General features: G+C 45.1%; 1 protein-coding gene across 2 annotated transcripts in view; it reads left to right on the forward strand.

The window, feature by feature from the left end:
- Positions 1-412: 412 nt before the first annotated feature.
- The window catches only part of LHFPL3 (LHFPL tetraspan subfamily member 3), a 208,644-nt gene continuing 183,554 nt past the window's right edge, over positions 413-25,502 (forward strand). For both annotated transcript variants that reach the window (XM_064166209.1, XM_064166207.1), the window contains exon 1: positions 413-1,055. In XM_064166209.1, coding sequence (XP_064022279.1) covers positions 578-1,055 — 478 coding nt within the window. In that variant the 5' untranslated portion in view covers positions 413-577. The remainder of the gene's footprint in view (positions 1,056-25,502) is intronic.

Genomic DNA, 25,502 nt, shown 5'->3' on the forward strand with positions numbered 1-25,502 from the left:
GGCAGGGCTCGCGCGGCTGGCGGGCCGTGGGCAAACCCACCCGAGGCAGGGCTCGCGCGGCTGGCGGGCCGTGGGCAAACCCACCTGAGGCAGGGCTCGCGCGGCTCGCCTTCCCCCTGTGCCGCCTGCCCGGCGAAAGGGCACCAGCGGCCTCTCGCCCCCGCCCTCTCCTCAAGACCGGCACCGGAGCCACGCTCCTTTCCGTCACCCAGCCAGCGCCCGGCGGCTGTGCACAGCGCGGCGGGCACTCTACCGGTTGGTGCCCGGCGCGACAGGGAGCCGCGGGCGGCGGCAGGAAGGCGGGCAGCTGCGGGGCGGGCGGTACGCGGCTACCGGCAGCGCTGCGCCCCGATAGGCGGCCGCGGGCCGTGTTGGTGTTGGTGCTGCCGCCGCCGCCGCTGCCGCCGCTGCTGCTGCTGCTGGCGCGGAGCCGCTGAAGCCCTGCGGAGGGGCTCGCCGGCTCTCGCACGCAGCGGCAGCGGCAGAGCGCGTCGCGTCTAGCAGAGCGAACGGGGAGGAGAAGGAGGAGGAGAGGAGAGGAGGAGGAGGAAGAGGAGGGAGGATCTTCTCGGAGAGGATGCCCGGAGCGGCTGCAGGGACGGCGGCGACAGGAGCAGGCTCGTCAGGAGCGGCAGCAGCGGCAGCAGCGGGGATGCTGCCGGCTCAGGAGGCGGCCAAGATCTATCACACCAACTACGTGCGGAACTCCAGAGCCATCGGCGTGCTCTGGGCCATCTTCACCATCTGCTTTGCCATCGTCAACGTGGTGTGCTTCATCCAGCCCTACTGGATCGGGGACGGCGTGGACACCCCGCAGGCGGGCTACTTCGGGCTCTTCCACTACTGCATCGGCAACGGCTTCAGCCGGGAACTCACCTGCCGGGGCAGCTTCACGGACTTCTCTAGCCTGCCCTCCGGAGCCTTCAAAGCTGCTTCCTTCTTCATCGGGCTCTCGATGATGCTCATCATCGCCTGCATCGTGTGCTTCATTCTCTTCTTCTTCTGCAACACAGCCACTGTCTACAAGATCTGTGCCTGGATGCAGCTGACTTCGGGTGAGTGGGGGCAGCTGCCCAGACGCTGTAGGGTTGCTGTTCGCTGCCCTGCCAGGGCACCGGCGGCTCTGAAGAAACTTGCGGCGCCTGCGGCCGCCCGGGCTGGGAGGGGAGAGGTGGCTCGGCGGGCGGCGCGGGCCTGGGGTGCCCCACCGGATGGTCGGGAAAAGCCAGGAACTCCCATCGGCGTTCCAGAAGGGTTGCCAGATTCAGCCACGGGCCACCCCACTGCCCGCGTGGGTAGCGGGCGTGGGCCGATGTCAGCCGCAACCCTCAGTCCCTTGCTTGCTTCTCGGAGAAATTGTCCGTTTTCGGCCTGCGAACCGCTAAGCAGCCCCAGGGAGAGGCGGCGGGCAGCGGCAGTCCCGGGGTGTACTCCAGCTCTTGGTCTGTCGCGAAAGGTCAGGAGAAAATGGCAGTGGGGCGGGTGGGGACGCTTCTAGCAGGAGAGGGTGGGTAAAGGCAGCTACCAGCCTGTTGAAGGTTAGTCCTGAGCCCAGGTTTACACCTGGTCAAGGCAGAGCCTGCTCGGTTAGGCGGGAGGAGATGGCGAGGTCTTTTGCTGAGCAACTGGAAGGGCAGCTGAGGTCATTGGATACCACATGCGTGAGTGTTGGTTGGGTGCTGTTCAGGCTGTATTTTAATGTGTAAAGAAAAAAAAATCATTTTAGTTGCTGGTTTTGACTCAGGAGGTCTCCCGACTTCATTTGACTTTCTCCATCACATCTCGTGTCTCCCTGGGGAAAGCGCATGATAAGAAAGAGGGAGAACACCGGGGCATCCCTTTTTGCATTTCCAACAGAGCTTTTCCTCTGAGTTAGCAGAGGACTGGTGATGTGTGTGCAGCTGGTAGGCAGGCGACAAGAACGGTCTGGACAGCTGAGATAATAATAAAATCAGTTTTAATGTTCTTTAGTAATTTGAGGAAGAAAAAAAATCTAAAAGCATGCTTTCTGCTTGTCCTCCTGGTAAAACCCTGAAAATGGGAGGTGTTTTTTTTCTTTGCAGGGAGAAGCTGCTGGGGAAACAGCAAAATGTATTCAGAATGGGCTCACAATTACTTTTTTCAGCTTCCTTAATTGACCTACATTCAGTTTCTGAGCAATAATTTTTCTGAGTTGTTTGCTGAGCAGCTTCAGCATCCAGTTTGCCACCTAGTCCATGGGACTTAGTGGAAATTTCTGGTTGTGTGAAACAGCTTTAAGTATGTCCCTCTCTCTCTGGTACTATTTTTATGCGTTATATACATTTGTTACAGTGTTGTTATCCCTTAGGTTTCTGTGTGGTTTGTTTATCAGCTGAGGATTGATTTACAGGCACTTAAGGCTAGTACATCTTTACCCTTATTCCAGTGAGACTAGGTTTGGGATCATTATGTTGGGAATCTTCTTTGGTGCTGGTGGCTACTTTGTCAGTTCACTAACACGTGTTCTGATGTGGTCCTGTTAGTGGTACGTAGTCATGCCACTTGGCTCCAGGTGAAGCGCGCTATTTCATCTTTGCGCCATTAATGTCTCCTCTGCTCCATTAAGGACTTATGCTTTCAGATATTTCCTCTCCTTGTGGCTCGATGCATCCTCAGCTTGTTTTGTTCATGTCTAGTATGCAGTAGGACAGCACAATTTCCAAATATCTTATGCTTTCCAGCATGAGAGGTAATGATGTTTTATTTATATGGTCCCACTGCTTCATGCCAACAGAAGGTAGTGCAAGGCAAAAAAAAAACTGAATCGGATTCTTTTGGTGCATTTCTGATGTTTAGAAATAGCTGCATGCAGCTGATCTGCAGGAGCACAGCCAGTCTAAACCATACTGCATGTGTTCAGGTGTGATACTGGAGATGTTTTCAGGCAAAACAATGCAGAATTTTTGTAATCTCCAAAGCTGGCAGATGCACTGTTTGGATTAAAAGTCAACAAAAGGAGTTGTACAGCAGCACAATCACTTTTGAGACTGCTTAATTCCAAAATTAAAATGATAGGAAAACACCTGTATAGCCAAGTGGTTATTTGCCATCTTTCCTGGTTTGTACTTGAATGCTCTGGAAGAACTGCAATGGTGTTGGGTGTTCAAGGAGCCTGACTTTCTTTGCTGAACGCATTTACTTGATTGCTCATGACTCTATTACCTCAAAAAAGTTTCCTTGAAGGGTGAGAAAACTTAGCAAAAAAATACATATTGGTTCAGGTTTCATCGTTTGAAGAAAACTGGTTGTGGGGCAGAAGGAAAACTTGGAATAGAATATGCAGGAAAGAGAATTGTGATGTGTTCTCTTCTATGAGTATCCAACCTACTTGTGTTATTGTTGTAGTGTTTTGAGAGTATTAAGTATATAGACAGTAATAAGCCTATGAGGTTTTTCTTGTGGGTAGCAATGTAGTAAGGTCATCTATGTTTGCATACAGCTCTGTGTAGCAGAGGAAGAAAATAGAACCTGAAGTATCAAAATAAACAAATTTGTGAGTGTAGCTTTGATTTAGCTTCCTATTATGAACCTTAGTAATGTTAGCATTGAGTTAGATTATATCAGTTTTAGGTATTATTATATGATTTAATTCTCCCTAGAAGAAATGTTTGGGTTTTTTGACATGGGATCATGCTTGATTTAGAGTTGCAAATAAAGGCTTAGGAACTAGTTTTTCTGAAAGAAAGATTTTGATCACATTCTGTCTTGCATGAGTCATTCTAAATGGTCAGCATGATACATCTCTTGAAGAGATTTTTTTTTTAATAAGGAAAAGATAAACTAATGCCTTAGACATGCAATTTTTTGTCCTTGTTGCTGTCTAATCACGTCTGTGGCATGATTAACCAGAAAAATCCTAGGAAAAAAGTTATTTCCTTTACGTACATGAGGATAGCATAGACTCCCTTATGATTTTGCTGTGGTTTACACTGCTTTTTTTTGTTTGTTAGGCAGAATGCTGTCAGGATACACTTGGTATCTTGAGAGCCAATATCATACACACTTACCTAGTTTGAGTAGCTGCATGAACACAAACGCTTTAGTGTAAGCATTTAGAAGTAAGGTATTACTGCACTTTGCTGCAGATTCAGAGAATAGTAGGAGCTGGAAGGGACCTCTGGAGGTATCCACTCCTATGTCCCTGCTGACACAGGTATGCCTAGATCTACACTTTATCTGCCCTTGCTGACACAGGTATGCCTAGATCTACTCTTTATCTGAAAGAAACTTCCTAAATAAAGATATTTCTTGAGATTTATTCTTTTATCACTTAACCACTTCAGTTTTCTTGTGTGTTTCCTCCCTCTCCCTCTCCCTCTCCCTCTCCCTCTCCCTCTCCCTCTCCCTCTCCCTCTCCCTCTCCCTCTCCCTCTCCCTCTCCCTCTCCCTCTCCCTCTCCCTCTCCCTCTCCCTCTCCCTCTCCCTCTCCCTCTCCCCCCCCCCCCCCCCCCATTGTTAGACATTTGCCATTACTTTTGCACTAGGGTGTTGCAAGTTACAGGAAAGAGGAAAGTTGAAAAAGCAAAAGAAAGGCATAGAAGTGTCCAATGGACAAGAAGGATGGAACAAATCTATATGTTTTTTTCAGGGGATGCCAAAACCTATGGCCATAGTAGGAAGACAGTTCTTTGTGTTTTGTCAAATCACAGGCTCATTTAGTCCAGCAGTCTGTGACATGAGCCCACATAATCATAGAAACACAGAACCATCCAGGCTGGAGAGGACCTCCAAGATCATCAAGCCCAGCCCTTTTGCCCAGTCCACCAAGTCTGTCACTATACCATGTCCCCAAGCACCAGGTCTGTATGGCTTTTAAATGTGTCCAGGAATGGCAATTCAGCCACCTCCTTGGGTAACCTGTTCCAGTGCCTCTCAGCCATTGCCATGAAAAAGTCTTTCCTAATGTCCATCCTAAACATCCACTGGCACAGCACTCGAGGTGTGTCCTCACCAATGCTGAGTGCAGAGAGATAGTCACCTCCCTGCTCCTGTTGGCCACACTGTTTCTAATACAGGCCAGGATGCTGCTGGCCCTTTTGGTCAGCTGGGCACACTGCTGGCTCATATTTGTCCTTCAGTCAATCAGTTTCTGCAGGTCCTTTTCCACCACACAGCTCTCCAGCCACTCTTCTCCAAACTTGTGGCATTGCATGGGGTTGTTGTGGCCCAGGTGCAGGACCTGATACTTGGCCTTGTTGAAGCTCACACAGTTGACCTCAGCCCATCAGTCCAACCTGTCCAGGTCTCTCTGTAGAGCCTCCCTACACTCAAGCAGATCAACACTCCCACCTAATTTCGTGTCACCTGCAAACTTACTGAGGGTGCACTTGATCTCATCCAGGTCACTGAATGAAGACCTTGAGCAGGACTGCTGCCAGCACTGAGCCTTGGGGAACACTGCTTGTGACTGGCCGCCAGGTGGATTTAACTGACCACTGAATCATCAGAACAGCAAAAGCTCGTTTTGCCCTGGGAGCTCTGCCCTCTATCACTCGTGTTCAGGGATTTCCTGAGATGAATCTTGACATTTAGAAGCTCTTGCTGAAATTTCATTTTTATGGCTTTGGTCACTTTCTGAACCTGTGTAAGCTCTCAACGTTTACAGTGCCCCAGAGCAAGGAATTCCACAGCTTCATTGCATAGTGTGTGATGATTCAGTAGGGCTTTTTATGTTCTAAAGCTGCCCATTTTGTCTCTCCAGCTCATAGAATCATAGAATCAGCTAGCTTGGAAGAGACCTCCAAGATCATCCAGTCCAACCTAGCATCCAGCCCTGTCCAATCAGTTAGATCATAGCACTAAGTGTCCTATCAGTCTTGTCTTGAACAACTCCAGGGATGTTGACTCCATCTCCCTGGGCAGCCCATTCCAATGCCAATCACTCTCTCTGTGAAGAGCTTCCTCCTAACATCCAGCCTAGACCTCCCCTGGCACAACTTGAGACTGTGTCCCCTTGTTCTGTTGCTGGTTGCCTGGGAGAAGAGACCAACCCCCACCTGGCTACAGCCTCCCTTCAGGTAGTTGTAGACAGCAATGAGGTCTTCTCTGAACTTCCTCTTTTCTGGGCTAAACAACCCCAGCTCCCTCAGCCTTTCCTCACAGGGCTGTGCTCCAGACCCCTCACCAGCTTTGTTGCTCTTCTCTGGGCACATTCCACTGCCTCATGTATGAGAAGAGGCTGTGGATAAGGGGCTCCCAGGTGTGTTCTCTTTGCTGTATCCCCACATTTACCTGTTTTTGAGATGTCTGTGGCTTATTAGTCACTACATGATGCCACCATCCTTGCTGCCCTGCCCACAGCTGTTTCCATTCTGCTTTCCATTATCTTTTCAGTGGAACCAGAACTACATGCATGATTTAAAGCTGAGAAATCAGCCATTTATTACAGTGGCATAATAATATTCTCACTTTCATTCTTTGTTCCTTTCCTGGTAATTTCCAGTGCTCACTTTTTCATTGTTAGTGAACAGTGGGCCGATGTTTTTGCAGAGCTACCTATTATAACCCCAAGATCTCGGCCCTGAAGCTGTAATAGTCACCTTAGAGCGTGTTGTTTTGTGTAGCTACCTTTCTTCCCCCCTTAAAGAAATGACTTCTTACTTTTTTATCTACTTGGACTTTAATTTGCCTTTTTTTTATTGCTAGTCACTCATTATTGTAAAGTCTTTCTTCATAGTCAGCTCTTATCTTAGCTACCCTGTATGAGCAGCAGCAGCAGCAGCAAAGTTAGTCACCTCACCATTTATCCTGTTTTCCAGCTCATTTATAAATAACAGAGCAGCTCCCAAGTTCCAGCACAGATCCCTGCAGGACTCTGTCACTGACCTCTCTCTGCCTGGAAAATTGACAGTATTCTCCTACCATCTGGTTCTAATTATTTATCCTTGCAAGGACTTTTTTTTTTTTTTGTCTTCTGGGACTGTAGTAATTTTAAGACTTACAAATAACAGATTTATCAACTGCCTTTTGGAAACCCAAGTGGACTTTGTTCTCCAAAAATTCTGTGTTTTTTGTGAACAGCTACTTAAAATAGATGTACTGATGCTACCTTCCTTCCTTTCATCGCATAGCTAGGCCACGTTTGTGTGCATGCTAACTTACTCTGTTGTTTTCCATAATTCTTTCCTATTCGTGTAGTGCAGGTATCAGTCTGTAGCTCCCCAGGTTTTCCCTGCACCATGTTACTCAGTTGCCAGTTCTTTAGAGCCAAAGCAACTACAAAATCATAGAATGGTTTAGGTTGGAAGGAACCTCAAAGCTCATCCAGTTCCAACCCCCTGCCATAGGCAGGGACACCTCCCACTAGAACAGGTCACTCAAGGCCTCATCCAGCCTGGCCTTGAACACCTCCAGGGAGGGAGCAGCCACAACCTCCCTGGGCAACCTTTGCCAGTGTCTCATCACCCTCACTGCAAAGAACTTCTTCCTAACATTTAGATTAAATCTTCCCTCTGCCAGTTTAAACCCATTCCTCCTCATCCTGTCATTACAAGGCCTTGTCAATAGTCCCTCCTTAGCCTTCCTGTAGCCCCCTTCAGACACTGGAAGGCCACTCCAAGGTCTCCTTGAACCCTTTTCTTCTCCAGGCTGCAGAGCCCCAGCTCTTGTAGCCTGTCCTCACAGCAGAGCTGCTGCAGCCCTCTGGTCATCTTCATGGCCTCCTCTGGACTTGCTCCAACCGTTCCATGTCCTTCTTGTGTTGGGGGCTCCAGAAATGCACACAGTGCTCCATGTGGGGTCTGAAGAGAGCAGAGTAAAGGGGGAGAATCCCCTCCCTTGCCTTGCTGGTGAGGAAAGAGAGAAAGAAACCATAAAAGAGAGGAGGGGTTATTACAGGAACCTGTTTCAGAGAGAAAAGGTGAAATTGCAGATGTGCTGCTGTTGTCTTTATACTTGAAATCAGTCTGCAGGGGCAGGTAATTGTGCCAATCACTCTCTCTGGCAAGAACTTCCTCCTAACATCCAGCCTAGACCTCCCCTGGCTCAACTTGAGACTGTGTCCCCTTGTTCTGTTGCTGGTTGCCTGGGAGAAGAGACCAACCCCACCTGGCTACAGCCTCCCTTCAGGATTGCAGACAGCAATGAGCTCTGCCCTGAGCCGCCTCTTCTGCAGGCTGCACACCCCCAGCTCCCTCAGCCTCTCCTCACAGGGCTGTGCTCCAGGCCGCTCCCCAGCTTTGTTGCCCTTCTGTGGACACCTTCCAGTACCTCAGCATCTCTTGAATTGAAGAGTCCAGGACCTGGACACAGCACTCAAGGTGTGGCTTGACCAGTGCTGAGCACAGGGGAAGAGTAGCCTCCCTCGTCCTGCTGGCCACACTGTTCCTGACCCAGGCTAGGATATCATTGGTTCTCCTGCCCACCTGGGCACACTGCTGGCTCATGTTCAGCTACTATCTGCCAGTATACTCCGATTCCTTTCTGCCTGGCTGCTCTCCATCCACTCTGTCCCCAGAGTCTTGACCTTGATGCTTTTGGGGCTTTTGTAACTGCTGTCTGTCAGATTCTTGGTATGGGAGTAAATTTCAGAAGGCTAGAAAGAAATCCAGTCTTACTCCAGTGTTTGAGAAAGGTGTCTAATGAGAGTCAAAGAAGGATCTTGTTTGTAGTCTCAGTATCCTTAAAAATTATTAGAGTAATATACATTTATGGCTGCTGAACTTTGCAGATGGCACAAAGTTTATTTTAAAAATAAATGATGGTTGGTATTTTTTTACAGTAATAAGGGTAGCATATTTTGTTTTACAATAATAAGGGTAGCATATTTTGTAGACTGGCTTGGATGTCGTAATACCCTGGACTTGGTTCAACAGCCTGTATTTTAATACACAAAATCCATTGTAGGACTTCTGGGGATCAAAAATGTAGGAGGCATTCTACTGATAGGAGAAATATGGAAATTATGTGTTATGGAAAGCAGTTACTTAAAAGAGAAATCAGGGTCTGTGGTAGATGGGCATCTGCATGGGATCCCTCACTGGAATGCTGGACTTAAGTCAAATATGGTCCCTAAAAGTATATGCAAAAGTGGGACTGCTGTTGCCCACAGTGGTTTCTGTGCCTGCTCTGTCCAGGTGAAACATCTGTTGAGAGTCCCTCTCAAGTATAAAGCAGAAAGAATTTCAGGCCTGATTTAAATAAAGGAGAGAAGGAGAGGTGAAAGGCTGATTTTTCATGCTGTTCAAAAGAAGATTAAAAATTGACAGATTATGGTGTATGAGGACCTACAGCCGGGGAGATTTCAAGTCATGCACTACTCTTTAACTTGACAGATGCTGTGCTTGGCAGCTAAAGTTGCACAAATTTGCCTTAGCCGTGAGATGTATACTTTTATAACCCCTTGAGTTTCATTTGGTAATTATTTTTACAGTGATTTCTTCATTTTTCTTCTTCATAGAGAGGGTCCTCGAACACTGGAATAGTCTGCTCAGGGCAGAGCTGGAGTCACCATCCCTGGAGGGGACTAAGCACTGTGTGGTGCTGTCCCTTCAGCAGTGGGGTTGGACTGCATGATCTTGGAGGTCTCTTCCAACCAGATATTTGCTGTGATTCTGTGATTCCTTCATTCACAGTCTTTACCTGTGACTGGATGTCTTTTTCTAAGTGGCATGACCTAACTCACCAGAAGCAAAGGTTTTAAACACCGCTGCCAGCTTTTGGTTCCCATTGTGTTACCCCTGATACAAAGTGAGAGGCACATGGGAGGCCAAAGGAAGAGGAAGACTGACTTGATTGAGGGCATGAATGCCCCCAGGCCCAGCTGCAGGGTGAGGTGGCTGAGGCTGTTAGTGGTCTGTCAGCAGTAGTGTGTGTCAGACCGTTAGCCAGAAAATTCTGAAACATCTGGAATGCTGACAGCTCTGACCCTGGTGAAATGGGGATTGCCTCTACTTCTTGGGGTGCTGGAGCTGAGTGTGAGCAGGTAGCAGGAGACAGATGACCCAACCTGAGACAGCAGTGTGCCTAGGTGGCCAGAAGGTCAATGGCATCCTGGCCTGTATCAGAAACAGTGTGGCCAGGAGGACCAGGGAAGTCCTTCTGCCCCTGGACTCAGCACTGGTTAGGCCACACCTTGAGTCCTGTGTCCAGCTCTGGGCTTCTCAATTTAAGAAAGATGTTGAGGTGCTTGAACATGTCCAGAGAAGAGCACCAAGGCTGGTGAGGGGGAGGGAGCCCTGTGAGCAGAGGCTGAGGGAGCTGAGGTTGTTCAGCCTGGAGAAGAGGAGGCTCAGGGCAGACCTTATTGCTCTCTTTAAGTACCTGAAGGGAGGTTGTAGCCAGGTGGGGTTGGTATCTTCTCCCAGGGAATCAGGGACAGAACAGGAGGACACAGTCTCAAACTGCATGAGGGCAGGTTTAGGCTGGATGTTGGGAAGAAGTTCTTCACAGCAAGAGTGGTTGGCTTCGGAATGGTGGAGTCACCATCCCTGGTTTAAAAGGAGAGTGGATGAGGCACTTGGTGCCATGGTTTAGTTAATTAGAAGGTGTTAGGTAGAAGACTGGACTGAATGATCTCAAAGGTCTTTTACAACCTGGTTAATTCTGTGATTCTGTGAAGAGAAGAATGCTGTGCTTGTGAACAGGCGGGCTGTCTCATGATGCCTATAGGTTCTCTCCTAATTCAGGCAGGCCTGGGGCACATGCTTCTTTTTACCCAGAGGAGAAATCATGCTGCCAATATGTTTTTTTCTGTCCAATCAGGTCCAGAGGAGAGTTTCATCTTAGCCTTAGCAAAGATCCACAGAGACTCCCTGAACCTTGGGCTGCGCACTGGCTGTGATGAGCGTTGCCATAGTAGCCTGGGGATTGCTCCTGTTCTAATGCAAGTCAGAAAGTTAGCTGAGTAGGTTGGAAAAATGAACTGAAAGTTTTATTGGGAAGTTGTAGGTGAAATGAATGATAAGGCCATGCAGCCTTTTTAATTTCAGTGCTTTGTCTGAAGTAAATATTTCCATTTATTTGATGTTCTGGCTCAAAAAGTGAAATTACAGCTTGTGTTATAGCTGGAAGAAAGCTGTTTGTGTGTTTACTTCATGTCTTCCAGTTGCTACCTAGATTTATTAAAGGATAAACTATCCCTGTTTTTACAGTAGTGGGAATTTGGGATCCTTTCTGCTCTGCTCAGAGACCAGGTTCTTCACAAAACCTGCAGAAGTTTAGTGTCACGGAGGCTTGTAGCTTCAGTGAGATTTGGCTGAGATTAGTCATCAGCCACATTACTCTTGGTCCCCGAGGGGACCTGGCTAAAATGCATCATGTAGAAATGTGTATCCTTTATTTGTATGAGTGATTTGAGATTTTGATAGGAAGAATTGGTTCTGAAGGATAAAGATGTTTTGGGAATGGAGAAGAGACATTTTTCTTAGTTTTAGAGTGTAATAAAAATTTGAGCATCTTAAAACTCTCCCAGCTGCCTTTTGTGGATATCCTGGGGGCTGTGGTCCACTGGTTGACAACACAAAGATAACAGAATAATAAAATCTAAAAAGAAATGCATGAAGTTATCCAAGCAATTTGAGGACAAATTGAATTTCACTGACAAAAAGTGTATAGGAGGGAAGGAAAAAGAAAAGGGAGATAATTTAAAAAAGAAGGATCTCATCTATTGAAATGTGGGGAGCTGAGAACTTGAATGCTTTTGGGAAAGAGAAATGGGAGTGAGATTTTGGAAAGCAGCTGGTGTTGGCACAGCTCTGCTTTCTTGTGCCTGAAAGGACTTCACTGGCTTAGGATAGGGGTGCTGCTGAGTTTTTCAAAGTTCCTTATGGAACTTTAATGAAGAATATTGCTGTATGGGAAAATTGAGTCAGCAACAGGAGAAATGTATGAATATTAGAGGATCATAAGATGTTATGGGTTGGAAGGGACCTCCAGAGATCATTGACTCCAACCCCCCTGACAGAGCAGGACCATAGAATCTAGCACAGGTCACATAGGAACACATCTAGACAGGGCTTGAAAATCTCCAGAGAAACTCCACCACCCTTCTGGGCAGCGTGTTCCAGTGCTCTGTGACCCTTACAGTCAGGAAGTTCTTCCTCATGCTGAGGTGGAACTTCCTATGCTGTAGTTTATACCCATTGCCCCATGTCATATCACAGGGCACAACTGAGAAGAGTTTGTCCCCTCTCTCTTGACCCCCAGCCCTCACCTATTATATACATTGATTAGATCCCCTCTAAGTCTTCTCACCATCAGAATGCATGGAATAAAAGGAGGCTGGATTTAAAACCCTGAAGTTCTTTTACCTTTGGAGAAGTGGACTGTGATACAAAGAGCATTAGCTTTAATCTTGCAAACACGAAGACAGCAGGCATATCAGAACAGAGTATCTGGGATGTTATCAGGTAGTGTGGACTCAATATTTGAGAATGAACAAGCTCCAGCAGTGAAGCTGGCAGGGTCACACTAGCGGGGCATCACAAAGGGGAAAAAAAAGCAGCCTTTTTTTTTTCCTCAGAAATGGTGAAATGAAAAACCCCACAAAAAGATGAACAAGCCTGGAGCCTGAAAAGTCTGCAGAATTCGATACCATCAGTTGCTGTCAGTGTTGTTAAAAGCACAGCAGTGAGCACAGCAGAGCGATTAGCTAGAATATGCATTACTGTGGGGAACAGTGTGCAAATCCCAATTACTAAGGCAGAATTATGGCTAGAATGCTTAAGAAGGAGAATATAATAGACCTTAGGATCTAGCTGTTACAAGAAAGATGTTATCTGTTTTCACGTTAGCATTCAGAGATGCGGAAGACTTGAAAGAGGCTGGCCTTAGAATGAGGTCATACAGATCAAGGGAAAAGGTTCCTTTATTTTCTCCTTGAGAAGCCTGATGCACATTTATGAATTTCATTGATTTTAAAAGGTAGTTGATGGCTTCTGTGGAGAGCCTCTTTGACACAAGCACATCATGTGCTGTTTCAGAAAATACTACTCAATCAAGTAATTGAGACTGCATCAGAAGGAGAGAGAGCTACCAAATAGATGGTTTGAAATAAATTATTATAAACAGTTGATGAGTTGTCACACATTTAATTTTCTGATTATCTTTCAGAAGGGAGAAGTTTATAGAGAAGAAAGACAGGCATGATGTACTTGCAAGGTCAAAGACAAATGTTCTGAGTTGAAAGTTTTAGAAAATGCTGCTTGTGAAATCCTAGGAGGTTCTTTTTGTTTACTCCAAGAAGTCAAAAGTAAGGTCCCTTGTAGAAGATGTTGGAATGAGGTTAAGTTATCTCCTGTGATGAATCTGGCCAGAATGTGTCTTGTGCTGGACTGTAAGTCTGCAACCTCTGCACTATAGCATGGTATTGGCTGTGATGAACTGTGTGTGCAGCAGAAGTGTGAATACAACAGGACATGAGCTCCTAAGAGCAGGGAAGATTTTAGCAAGGAGGAGAAAGCAGACTAGCAGTGGAGAATTTTCCCCCTGCCTCTTCCTCTGCAATAACAGGCTTTGGAGTGCCTGCAGAAAAGTGAATGCTCTTCATTTGTTTGTAGCGTAGAGTCTCTTGATATGGACAAGGGGAATCTTGGGGAGAGTTGTTTTGCAACAGCCCAGACAATAACATATAAGCATGGAAGACCTATCTAAATGATCCTGTGCTTCTTGGAGATCAACAGCTTTCAAAGTTAGGCTCAGACATTTCTGTATCAGCCCGCAGCTTGGCAGGGCCCAGCAGAGGTTTACAGTGGCTGTGCCTATACCTGCAAATGACACATCCTGAACCTCTCTGTGATGCTGTCAGCTGGCACACTGGCCAGTGTTCATGCTGTAGCATTTTTTTACCTTCTGGAAGATTGTTCACAGAATCACAGAACCACAGAGGTTGTAAGGCACCTCCAGAGATCGAGTCCAACCTCCTGCCAGGGCAGGATGCCCTAGGGTAGTTTGCACAGGAATGCATCCAGGCAGGTTTTGAAGGAGCCTCTACAGCCTCTCTGGGCAGCCTGTGCGAGGGCTCTGTCACCCTCACTCCAAAGAAGTTTCTTCTCATGTGAGCTGAAACCTTCTGTGTTCCAGTTTGTGCCTGTTGTTTCTTTTCTTATTGCTGCTGACCACCAAAGAGAGCTTGCCCCACTTTGCTTGACACCCACCCCTCAGCTATTTGTACACATTGATCAGCTCCCCTCTCAGTCTTCTCTTCTCCAGACTAAACAGCCCCAGGGCTCTCAGTCTTTCTTCATAGGGGAGATGCTCAAGTCCCTCACTCATCCTCGAGACTCTCCACTGGACTCTTTCCAGCAGGTCCCTGTCTGTTCTGAAGTGAGGAGCCCAAAACTGGACACAGTATTGCAGGTGTGGTCTCAGTAGGGCAGAGTAGAGGAGCAGGAGAACCTCCCTAGAGGTTAGTTGGAACTGACTAAAACCACTCCTGTGACACATGCTGTAGGACAATTCCAAAAATTTTATAATGTAGACAGTTGGGTTTGAATGTCTGGGAATGCTCCTTGGTACTGCTTGATTTGTCCATGTAGAGATAACCAGCATGCATCAAAGTTTCAAAAGGAGGAGCTCATGAATTGCCTGTCCTGGACTATTAAGGTGTTGTGGGATTTAGTCCTTTCATTTAAACCAATTTATAACTGCAACTCAGTGCCATGGTATTAATTTCTGATTTTCTTTGTTTAAATTAATGATTTAAAAAAAAATCTGTGGATAAAAAAATTCTGTGAAGTGTAGGTTAGTTTTGAAAGTAGACTTAATAGTGACCTTGAAAAAGAATGATGTTTGTAACCTTTTGTGATGGTTTGGGTGTTCCCTGCCCCCCCCCCCCCCCTTCAGAAAATCACCCAGACTAGACTCAGCTGCTCTGGAAATTGAAGGCAGTTTTATATTTGCAGCTTAGCCCAATATACAAGCAGGTATTTACAATAGATACAGAAATATACAAGTTAAAAAGTAATACAGAAACACAACAGCCCTCCCAGAAAGCAGAGTCCCCAGCAGGGGCTCCCAACCACCCTTCCACCTTCTCCCCACCCCTCTACCTTACTCCAGACTTTGCCTTATATTCAAAGTGAGTTGGGAGGGTCAGCCAGGGGGATTAGGAAGCAGATGGATTAGTTAGGCAGCAAGTTAGGTTAGAGAGAGAAGTTCATGCAGCCTCAGAGACAGAGAGCAACTCTTTTACCTGTGTTTATGTTTTTGTACTTATACATCTCAGGAAGCCTATGAGTGAAGTAGCCATCACCACTGTTTCCTTTTCACAGCCTATAATCTAATTCTTCTCAACAAAATATTCTAGCTAGGCTCAAACTAGAACACCTTTGGAAAGAGAAAGACTTCATCAAAAAGGTAGAACAAGCCACATAAAAGTTTTTCACCTAGAGGTAGTGGGAGAATGTTACCCATGAGCCTAAAAGACATAAATGAACCAAGACATAAATGAACCTTCTCTCTGATATAGACTGCATGCTTCAAAATCAGATTTCCCCCAGGTATCTTAAGCTTGGCTGACACATCTTTGAACACTCTAAAACTGTTAAGTGTTCTTTACTTGAGAGACATTTGATGTAGCTTTGCAAAGAGTTAATTGAAACTTTTAAGATTAATTCCATAAGAGAATTACTGTACTTGCCCTGAAAATAAAATTATTCATCCTTGTAGCTTTATGTTCCTCTGAAGAAAGTTAATTATTACTTGGTGCTTGTGTCTTAGTATTTAGTCTTCCTATTGCTGGTGAAATTATATTAGGACATCAGTAAAATTAAAAGCTTGAAATTGCAGTTCATGGTCATTACACTAGAAAAATGTAGCTCGAGCATGTGGATGGTTTTGCCAGCCTCAGTTTTCCCTTTTCCAGCAGGAGCAGGGAGGTGATTGTCCCCTTGTGCTCTGCTCTAGTGAGGCTCACCTTGAGTATTGTGTTCAGTTTTGGGCGCTTCATTACAGGAGTGATGTGGAGGTGCTCGAACGAGTGCAGGTGAGAGCAACAAAGCTGGGGAAGGGCCTGGTGACAGAGCCCTGGAACAGGCTGCCCAGAGAGGTTGTGGAGTCTCCCTCTCTGGAAACTTTCAAACCCCACCTAGATGCCTTCCTGAGTGAACTACCCTAGGGGATCCTGCCTTGTCAGGGAGGTTGGACTGGGTGATCTCTGCAGGTCCCTTCCAAGCTCTAAGGTTCTGTGATTCTGTGTGATCCTGTGATTTTCACTTGATTTGATTTTCTACTTTTTTTTCCAAAGATGATGCTACATGCCCTGTAGCATTGCTAGAGCAAATTGCAGCCTGCTAGGTCTACTTTGCTTCATGACACCTGTTCATCAACTACTTCTGAGATTTTTACCCCTCCTGAGCCCAGGCACCATAGAGTGAAAACTAATGATTTTAAACTTGTGGTTAATGGTGGGGCAAGAAAGAATGGATATTATTATCTAGATATAAGTCATAGAATCATAGAATCAGTCGGTGTTGGAAGGGACCACAAGGATCATCTAGTTCCAACTCCCCTAGCCATGGGCAGGGACACCCTACCCTAGATCAGGCTAGCCAGAGCCTCATCCAGCCTGGCCTTAAACACCTCCAGGGATGGGGCCTCAACCACCTCCCTGGGCAACGCATTCCAGGCTCTCACCACTCTCATGCTAAAGAACTTCCTCCTCACGTCCAGTCTGAACCTACCCACCTACAAGTCACTTCAGCCTGGAAATTAAAAGAAGGTTTCTAACTCTTAGAGCAGCAAGGTTCTTCAACAGCTTTCTGCAGGGAGATTTGGTACGATACTGTTGTACACTGGAAACAGATGAGCGTCTGCAAGGGATTACAGAATGCAGTGTTTGTAACAGCATGCCTTGATCCTCTGTTTATCATTTCTCAGAAATAATTCATCTAGGTGAATGTTCTTTTCAATTCCACTCCTTGTTCTGTTTTTTAAACAGCACCACTCCTGGCTGGCTGGCTTCTGGGATTAAAAATAGACAGTGACCAAGATCTGTAGATCTGTCAAGTGGGGTATCATTTCTACCTGGCATTCTGACAAAGCAAGCAAGGGTTTTGCTTAAATTCCCAGTAAAGTCTGAAACAGTGTCAACAACCTGGAGAAGAGGAGGCTCAGGGGAGACTTTACTGCTCTCTCCAACTACCTGAAAGGAGGTTGTAGCCAGGTGGGGGTTGGTCTCTTCTCTTAGGCAACCAGGGACAGAACAAGAGGACAGTCTCAAGCTGCGCCAGGGCAGGATTAGGCTGGATGTTAGAAAGAAGTTCTTCACAGAAAGTGTGATTGGCGTTAGAATGGGCTGCCCGTAGTGGTGGAGTCACTGTCCCTGGAGGTGTTTAAAAGGAGACTGGACAAGGCACTTGCAGCCATAGTTTAGTTAATTAGGTGGTGTTAGGTGATAGGTTGGACTTGATGATCCAAAAGGTCTTTTCTAACCTGGTTAATTCTGTGAATGAAGTGCTTCACATTTTCCCTTTGCATTCAGTGTTTTCATGTGACTTGGATATTTAATTTCCTGTAAGAAAATTTAATTTATCAGCTAAAACTGACGTTTAGCAGTGAAAGTAGTTGTAAAATAAATCTTTAAAATATTCTGAAGCACTAAGTTTTCCAGTGTAGAAATTATCAGTTCTATGGCTACTCTGAGATCTAGTTTTGCTAAGCATGTTTTCTTGAGAAGCTGTCATTTGTTATTTCCCCCTTGCTCCTGTTTATTTTATGGTGCTGTGCCACTCCATAAACAATAGTCCTATATGGCTAAGAAACCTAAAATCTCTTTAATTTTCCTGAGATGCAACTGGGTGCTCATCTTTTTGTGTCACTAGGTTTGTGCCAAATGCATTGGCTGTTGGAGAAAGAGTGGGCTCATCAAGTTGTCTTTGTTCATGCAGGATGGGAAGTGGAACAATGCTGACTTCCCTGCTCCATCCTTGCTGTCTCCTTTGCTGCCTTCTGTGGCAGCTTGAAAGGGAGAGGAGGAAGCTCTTTGTCAGAGGGGTAAACGAAATTCGGTGCATCAGACAACTAACTGTATGCAAGGCATACCTGGAGCTTTAAATGAAACACTTTTGATCTTGTACATTTCTATGGAAGCATTTGCATGTGGTATGCATACTTAAGAATCTCCAAGATTTTACACCCTTCAGGACAGAGCTGCAGAAACAAGTATCTGGGTTTAAACTTAGCCTTACTGAATTCAGCAGCTGAGGAGCTATTAGTTCTTACATTGTATGATGTTCTGTTGAAGTCTCACTGCATGCTTGCAGTGTTCAGTATCCTACTGTACCATCAGAAGACTCCTCAAGAGGAAAAATACTTGTCTTTATGATGTAAACATAAAGTGAGCCTTGTGCAATCAATTTTATACCCAGGCAAGTCTTTTAAAGGTGAATGGCTGTGCGGCCATTTGATGTATAGCATACTACTAGTGTGGAGCCACACGAGGATGCCATGACAGATGGCAGGGTGGGAGTTAATACATACTATAGTACTGCAGAGCTTAGTAAGAGTTAACATGAGTGAAATTATTTCATTAGGTTGTAGCTAATGTACAAATTGTCACATGCTGTAAAATGTATAAGCACATAAGCAATGTGCCCTTGTGGACAAGAAGGCCAATGGGATCCTGGGGTGCATTAAGAGGAGTGTGGCCAACAGATTGAGGGAGGGTCTCCTCCCCCTCTTCTCTGCCCTAGTGAGACCTTACCTGGAATATTGCATCAGGTTCTTGGCTCCCCAGTTCAAGAGGGACAGAGATATACTTGAGTCCAGTGGAAGGCTAGGAAGATGATTAAGTGGCTGGAGCACTGCCCTGTGAGGAGAGGCTTGAGAGCCCTGTGAGGAGAGGCTTGAGAGACTTGGGGCTTTTTAGTCTGGAAAGGAGAAAACTGAGAGAGGATCTAATAGATGTATATGAATAGATGAGGGTTGGGTTTTGAGAAGGAAGGGACAGCCTCTGCTCAGTTGTGCCCTGGGATAGGATAAGGGGCAATGGATGTAAACAGCAGCATGTGCCACCTGTGCTAGATTCCTGCTCTGTGCTCTAGATCCTGCTCTGGCAGAGGGGTTGGACTCGATCTCCAGAGGTCCCTTCCAACCTCTAATATCCTGTGATTCTGTGACACGATACAAAAATTGTTCTAGCAGCAGATTAGAGAGCAAGATGTAATATTAAGTATAACATGACTCTTTAGAAAGTATGATGTGGGGTTACGCAGCGTGAGTCAGTCCTCCAAGGAGCCAACGGGAAGATCCAATTGCTGTCTCTCGGTGTAATCAAAAACCATGGGAGGGAGAGTAAAGTGTTTGTGCAATTAAGATTACAAAGATAAACTGCTACCTAAGTAGCTAGACAGGTGGCTGCTAGTAATGAGCTTCTATTTCTTACCTAAGTAAAAATAATCTTCCAAACTTCACAGTTATCCAAAACAAATATTAAACCTTATATTCAGGCTACTGCCTTCTGTGCCTCCTGCTCTCCTCCTTTCCCTTTCTCTTATTTTGTGTTCCCACAGTATCCCTACTGCAAGACCTCTGGAGCAGGACTGGATTTGATTTGGTGTTTGAACAGAGACCAACATAAGCAGAATTCTAATTGTGACCTCTGTCCTTGACTGTCATGCAAACTGCAGTAGAAGTAGTAATTATTGTTTGAGTTTTATTTGAGTAGTGTGAGTACCATGAGCTTGGTGAGCTACCCATTTTACAACAGTTGTAACTGTGTCCTGAACAGAGCTTGCTGTGTGACCTTGGGCAAGCCACGTCACCTTTTGAGTTATCCTGGTTGCAAGATTAGAGGCAGATTGTTTCTTAAAAATGCTTCTCAGACATGGGCTGTAACTCCTGTAAAGCACCCATTGCGTGTGGATTCTGGGTCTGCTTTGTGCAACATCTCTAGGCCATCTTGGTAGTAATCAGTGTAAACAGAGGGGAAAATGGGAATTGCCTAGAATAGGAAAAATCAAAATTAAACATATTTGTGGATGTACATCGTTGTGAGCAACCATCTGTAGGGCGATAAATAGTGGTGTGCATAGATAAATACACTGAGTTTGGCATTCCAAACAACAGATTCTGTGTGTTTATCTCTGCATTAATGAGGTACTCAGCTCGCTTTTGACATCTGTCACTTTGCAGCCATTGCAGTGCAGTTCTGAATTTGAGAAGAAAATTAATAGAGATTATTTTAGCCTTCCATTCTGTGCTCTTGAAGTATGTGTGATTCAGCACGTTGGGCCAAACCAGGTTTTTGCCTTGCATGGTAAGACCAAAATGACTGCACAATGTAACCAGATGACATGGCTTGAAATGCATCAATTCAGGAACCTAAGCAAGTACCGAGGACATCATTATCATGGATAGGCTGTCGTGCAGGGAGGAATGACTGACAGATAAGCAAGGTTTAGCTGATCCTATTTAGTTGATCACTTCAGCATTCAGTAGTGTTCACTTCCTAGTGACTTTTTTCTTCCAGAAGAGAACTGCAGCATATCCAAATATATATCTTGTGGCTTATTTACTTACAGTGCTAGCAGCTGCCACCACCACAATTGTCTTTTGAACTTGCATAAGTAATAGATTGTCCAGACCACTAGTTTTCAGCATCCTGGTGTGCAGTACGATTTTTTGTTGGCAAGAATTGCTGCAAGGAACAGAAGCACAGTTGATAACCAAGGATTTACCAAAGATACTCAAGTCATATCCTCAGACTATGCAGCTGAGTGCAGCAGCAGTAAGTTCCACAAGATTCTGCATTTAACTTTTTCCTTCTTCCTAAATGTGTTCTGTTTGTTCAGCTGTAACTTTTTTGAGAGGATAAATGGTGGCATGCAGGAAAGATGGCATACTTAGAGGAACAGCAGCCAACACTGATTTTCTGCAACTGGTGAAGAGGGGCAACCTCACTGTGATCAGGACCCAGTCTTGAAGATTTTCAGTGCTTTCCACTAGTTAAAGTCTCAATAAAAAAGGAGGACTTCCTCCTTTTCTCCTTCTCTATTAGCTCCACCTACAGAATTACTTTCCTTGGAAATGTATTTACCCTTTTGGCAAAGTCTATGCAGCTAAGTGAATTCTCACATGAGGCATGCTCAGGAGAAAATGCAGGTAGCACAGAACTGCAGGAGTAGATAATTAAGAACCCTTTTTGCAGATATGGTTGATGGCTGCCAAAAAGTAGGTTCCACTGTACTATTTTAAAAGCAAATGGCTAGTCATTTGTGGTGCATTGCTGCGAGGAAGATTCCTGGTATCTCAAGAGTAGAGAAAAACCTGCAAAGTGGTACTTAAAGATTTTCAGAGGCTGTTCGTGCTGTGTGTGCTCTGGATGTCACTTGTGGTTCTGACAAGAAAACTGATGTGAGCCTCATAGTAAAGGGATAATAATGAAACTCCAGGTAAATAACCTGTGCTGTCACAGAAGTATTATTTGTTCCTTCTCTAAAGCCTTCTGGGAAGAGTTTCCTTTCAAAAAGCATGAAAGCAACAAGAAGGTAAGTTTTCATCCAAGGGTAGTGATATGACAAAAATCTGGATGCTGTTCCTGAGCTTTGAGTTTCTCTTCTTGCAGAGATGGTGGATGGATAATTTCAATCACAAATACTTAGAAAATCTGACTGAGGTCGGGGCACTGTTCCAGGGAACTAGTGCCAAGAAGGAGCATTCTATTCTTCAAATGAGTTTTTGGATGATACTTACCTTCTGCACTGAGAGCCCTTTATAGCTTATTTCTTGAGCCACATTCTGTCGATGTAAGCTCTGCTCCACAGCCAGGGAATGCTTCTGGCTGATGGGGAAAAAAGAAATCCTTATTTTGGCAGCAAATTTTATGACATACTGGGTGATGTCATTAAGGGAGCTGTTAACAATCTGTCATTTAAGGAACAGCTTTGGCTAGTCCAATATAAGGGAAGTGATTTAATTCCATGTCTGCTTGGATTTTTCCTACATAATCAGTAGAGGCCCAGGAGAATTAAGAGTCACAGCATGATACTCTCCTGATTACTTTGCTGTCATCTCTAATTTATGGCCTAAAATACATGAGAGTAAAGTGTTTCTGCCCAGAGGAGCTCACAAGGGTGTGTTAGAGTGTGCTCCCTTGATTCATCTAGCTGCGGTGACTGTGCAGGATAAGCGCTTTTGCACAAGGCTAGCTCAGGTTATATGAATGTGGTTGCTGACAAATGGAAGAGAGAGAACTCTGTAGTAGTGTCCAAGGAAGAGATACATGGGAAAGTGCTTTTCCTCGTGGAGGGCTGCTCGTTAAGCTAACTTGTACTCACCCCCTGAAGTTCATTGTGGCTGCTACAATTTTCTGTCAGCATTCACTTCACTTCGAGCTAATTTGACCCTGTCTGCTATGAGTTTTCCTACGAGGGAGAGAAGTGAAAATATAGATGTCCCATAAGGAGGACAGCTTACTGGAAATGGAAGAAGAGCATGCTCTTATGTTCCCTCTTTGAAAGTTTCTCAGTTCTTCAGCGCAATATTGTCTCTTGCTTCCCATCCCTGTGGAGTGCAGAGAATGGTGCTGTGATGCTGGTGCAGGGGTACAGGACAATAGCTCCAGTTGACTGTCAGAAGAGACAGAAGGCAGAAGCACAAGTTGTGTCAGAAAATGACTGGACAATTAAGAAAGATCCAGCGGTGACTTTTAAACTCACTCATCTGCATGACAGTTGTTGATTCATTCTCAGATTGGTGGGAGTAAGGAAGATGTGATGAGGGAAGAACACTTTATACTCATCCAGCTTCTAAGTGCCTGAGATTTTCTGCTATCGGGAACGTTATTCCAGGCTAGAGAGACCAGGTATGTCTGTTGTTCTGTATTCACTTGCAGAGATTGTTCTTCCTGTGGGCCATGGCATGTTCCCATATGAAGTGCCAGACAGAGGATTGCCTGACCATTAGCATCCTGGTTTGAATCTTGAAAGTACTTTGGTAGACTTTCATTGAAGTGCCAGGCAGAGGATTGCCTGACCATTAGCATCCTGGTTTGAATCATGAAAGTACTTTGGTAGACTTTCTGTCTTCATGAAATGAATGTGCAGATCTATTGACTTTAAGGCCATTAGCTAACCTTTTGGTTAACATAAACCAAACTCTTGCTGTACAGAACCCACGTATGCTAGTAGTGAGATAGTGAGGGTTGACTATCAGAGTCAGGATTATTCTGTTCTTCTCAGGAGATGGCTATTGAGGTTATCTTCTCCAGATATCCTGTGATTTTAAAAAAAACCCAAACCCCACAGTTGTGGCTGATTTACTAAAGGTTTCATGCATAATGTCTGTGAGTGTAGTTGTGCCCTGAAGTAGGAGCAATAGCTAATAATACATAGTTAGCATTTATACAGTGTCTTTCAACCATTTCAAGTTACTTTGTATATAAGGATAGGCATGGTTATAAGTCTTTCAGTTTAGTTGGTCTTGGTGACTGATGACAAAATGCTTTGCTGTCTGACCATTCTTGTGCTGTATGTTAGTGGCAGATCCCAGAATGGAATCCAGTCCTTCCTCTGCTGTGTTGTTGCCCAGGTCTAAACAAACTGGTATGGTTCAGCAGGTCTAGGGAGGTTCTTCTCCCCCTCTACTCTGCCCTGGTGAAACTACACCTGCAATACTATGTTCAGTTTTGGGCTCCTCACTTCAGAACAGACAGGGACCTGCTGAAGAGAGTCCAGTAGAGAATCATGAGTATGACTGGGAGACTTGACCATCTGCCCTATGGAAAGAGACTGAGAGCCCTGGGGCTGTTTAGTCTGGAGGAGAAAAGACTGAGAGGAGATCTGATCAATGTGCCTAAATATCTGAGGTGTCAAGTGAAGGGGGCCAAGCTCTTTTCAGTGGTCAGCAGCAGTAAGACATGGAGCAACGGATACAAACTAGAACATAGAAGGGTTCATCTCAACGTGAGGAGAAACTTCTTTAGAGTGAGGGTGACAGAGCCCTGGCACAGGCTGCCCAGAGAGGTTGTGGAGTCTCCTTTTCTGCAGACTTTCCAAACCCACCTGGATGCATTCCTGTGCAAACTATCCTGGGTGATCCTGTCTTGGCAGAGAGGTTGGACTGGCTGATCTCTGGAGATCCCTTCTAACCTCTATGGTTCTGTGATTCACACAGAGCTTTTTATAGCCAGTGGTTCTGTAAGTGGTTCAGCTCAGCAACTTGACTTCTGAAGCATGGCTGTTGTTCTCCCAAGTCTCTGGGAGGTGATGTGATGAGGATGAGAGATCAGACGTGGGAGCGCAGTCATGAGAGCCAAGGATCTCTTACATAGCGGGAAGCAGAACTAGCATTGATGTGAATATCAGATGCAACTGTTGATGATACTTGAATCCTTATGTCTGATTGTAAACTGAGCATGAGTCAGCTAACCATGAGTAATCATGAGTCCAGACAATACAACCACAATACAAAATCACATAACCCAAATACATTTGGTAAGGACTAATTGCTGTTTAGATTTGCCTGTTGAGATTCTCATTTCCAGAGTCTGGTCTACAACTCGGAAGGTTAACATGACATTCTTGTGTACTCTCCAAAAAATGTGGGGTTTTGATAAATCACACAATACATGAGATACTTGGTGAAATTCTGAGGGCTATTAGGGACAAAATGACAATTACCCCAGAAAGTGCAGCCTGTGCTTCAGAGGTAAACAATCCCAAATAGACTTTATTTTACAGGGGAAAAGCAGTTTTTCACCTATGCAGGAAAGCCATTTAGTGGGAGAAAAATTTGGAGATCTAGGAAAAAATGACAAGGTTGGATGATGATGCTATTTGTGAAAAAAAGATTTCATGTGGAGGAAGGAAAAATGGCAGAAAGGGTAAACGTATCTGCATGAAAATTTATGACAGTTAAGTGCTAGCATGTAGGAGAGTGGTAGACACTGGCAAAATACCTGCCTAAGAGAGAAATTTGTCCATACAATTGGCTGTAAAAGCAAAGATTAATAAAAAAATCAGCTCTTGCAGGCTTTTAAAATGCATCTTAACCGTGTAGTTTCTAATAAGCTTCAAGGCTTGCATCCCTTAGAATAAATTTTCCAAGCAAAAAAAAATAAAAAAACACACCAAAAAAAATCCCCAAAAGATAGAAGGTGATTTTTCAGTTTCCAAAAATAGTTTGCCAAGAATGGAGGTTGTTTGTCTTTTCTTCTTCTGATTGCAGGAGAAATAACTCTCTGCAGTGTTTTATTGAAGAACAAGTGGTACTGAAGAAAAGAATAATTGATAAGTGATTTTTCTCCCTTTCTATTCTCCAAGCTGGATTTTGCTGTGCTGTCTGGATGAAATATTCACTGTGACACTAGCCCCTTTCTTGTGCAATTTGTCCAGTGTTTGCTTGGAGATGTTCAGAAGTAGTGGAGCAGAAAATCCCTTGCTACAGCCCAGCATTTGCTGGGGATTACTTTTCACACTGGTGTATGTTGTAGGAGATTCACTGCATGAAGTGGTGCAATGGTTGTATAGTTTTAAGACTAGAAATCTTTTGTGAGTATGCTCCAGCCAAACACTGTGCCCAAGGGTGAAAAATTGTGTTCCAGT

Source organism: Pogoniulus pusillus, chromosome 27, assembly GCF_015220805.1.
Source record: "Pogoniulus pusillus isolate bPogPus1 chromosome 27, bPogPus1.pri, whole genome shotgun sequence".
NCBI lineage: Eukaryota > Metazoa > Chordata > Aves > Piciformes > Lybiidae > Pogoniulus > Pogoniulus pusillus.